General features: G+C 47.1%; 1 protein-coding gene across 1 annotated transcript in view; it reads right to left on the bottom strand.

The window, feature by feature from the left end:
- The window catches only part of LOC102500260 (mas-related G-protein coupled receptor member A-like), a gene marked incomplete at its 5' end in the record, with an annotated part of 23800 nt that extends 23352 nt beyond the window's left edge, over nucleotides 1–448 (bottom strand). The window contains 1 exon segment of the mRNA XM_027765990.1: nucleotides 12–448. Within this exon segment, the coding sequence (XP_027621791.1) occupies nucleotides 12–448 (437 nt within the window).
- Between the last annotated feature and the right edge of the window lie 803 nt (nucleotides 449–1251).

The following is a 1251-nucleotide window of genomic DNA, read 5'->3' as shown; positions in this document are numbered from 1 at the left end:
TGGGGGGCGGCAGCGGTACCAGATGGGGCACAGGACGGACAGGCAGCACTCGGTGCTAATGGCGCTGAGCATGCTCAGACCTGCAATGTAGGAGGAGATTGTCACAGTCATGAAGACGATGTGGTAGATGGCGGTGGGAAAGAAGATGGTCATGAGTTTCAGCAAGGAATATACAACATAGGTGCAGAGTAAGAGGAAGTCGGCCCCGGCCAGGTTGAGGACGTGGACGGTGAAGGCATTTCGACGCATGCAGAAGCCCAGGAGCCAGAGCACAACTGCATTTCCTGCCAGCCCAGTCAGGCCAATAATGACGGTCAACAAGTTGAAGATCCAGGTCTTCATGTCAGAAGTCGGAGGAAAGTCCTGGTCATTTCCATTCGTTGGTGTGAATGTCACCCCCCAGGTTGGGATGGTTGATTTCATGCTCAGGAACTCTGCACTGGTGACCCTGGGAACAGGAACAAGAGTTGAGCCCCTGCTGTATGATCACTGATGGTCAGAACCAACCTGCTACATGGGAAGTACTGCCCCTTCATACAGGGGAGGGGAATGGAGGCTGTGGAGGTTATATTGATCAAAGGCAGGGAATTCTGAAACCTGGATTTAGGTTTAGTTCTCCCGGACTCTAACCCTGTAGTGCTCTCTCTACTACAACAGGAGTGTCTCTAAAGACCCCAAATTTTCAGTAATGCAACCATAGACCCCACACCCATCCAACACACTGTCTAGAGGTTATGTCATATCCCCAGAACTTCCTAACGAGAGAGGAGAAAAGACTGGGGAAGGATCCATCTTAGAACTATGGGTCCACCATTGTTGAATGGGGCTGTTTCTCAAGTTGCAGGGACCAGGACTTGAGAAATGTAAGAGGCAGTCAGCCACGTGACATTCAGCCACCTTAACCACCACGTCACTGGTTGGCCCAAGAGAACCATGTTTTAAGGGCATGAGGGGACAACGGGAGATCATTTGGTGTTAAAACATTACAAGTGCCAAGGAGGAAAATACTGAATTACTACTAGGAATTAATCTTAGGAATAGTTGATAATACAGGTTTACAGTTCCTACCTGTGGTTTTTAGTTTGTTGTTTTGGGGTTCTTTTTTAGTACAAAAGGTTTAAATTTATAGTTGTGTGCATTGCTTTTGTGTGCTTTTTCTATGAATATTCAGAAAATAATTAAACATTCACTTTTTCTTAGTAAAAAAGGACATGGGGAGAATGTGACTTCTTGCTAGGGCAGGTGTGAGGA

Source organism: Tupaia chinensis, unplaced genomic scaffold (genome assembly GCF_000334495.1).
Source record: "Tupaia chinensis unplaced genomic scaffold, TupChi_1.0 Scaffold140166_1, whole genome shotgun sequence".
Lineage (NCBI taxonomy): Eukaryota > Metazoa > Chordata > Mammalia > Scandentia > Tupaiidae > Tupaia > Tupaia belangeri.
The sequence above is the reverse complement of the archived record's forward strand: the minus strand, read 5'-3'. Positions and strand labels throughout refer to the sequence as shown.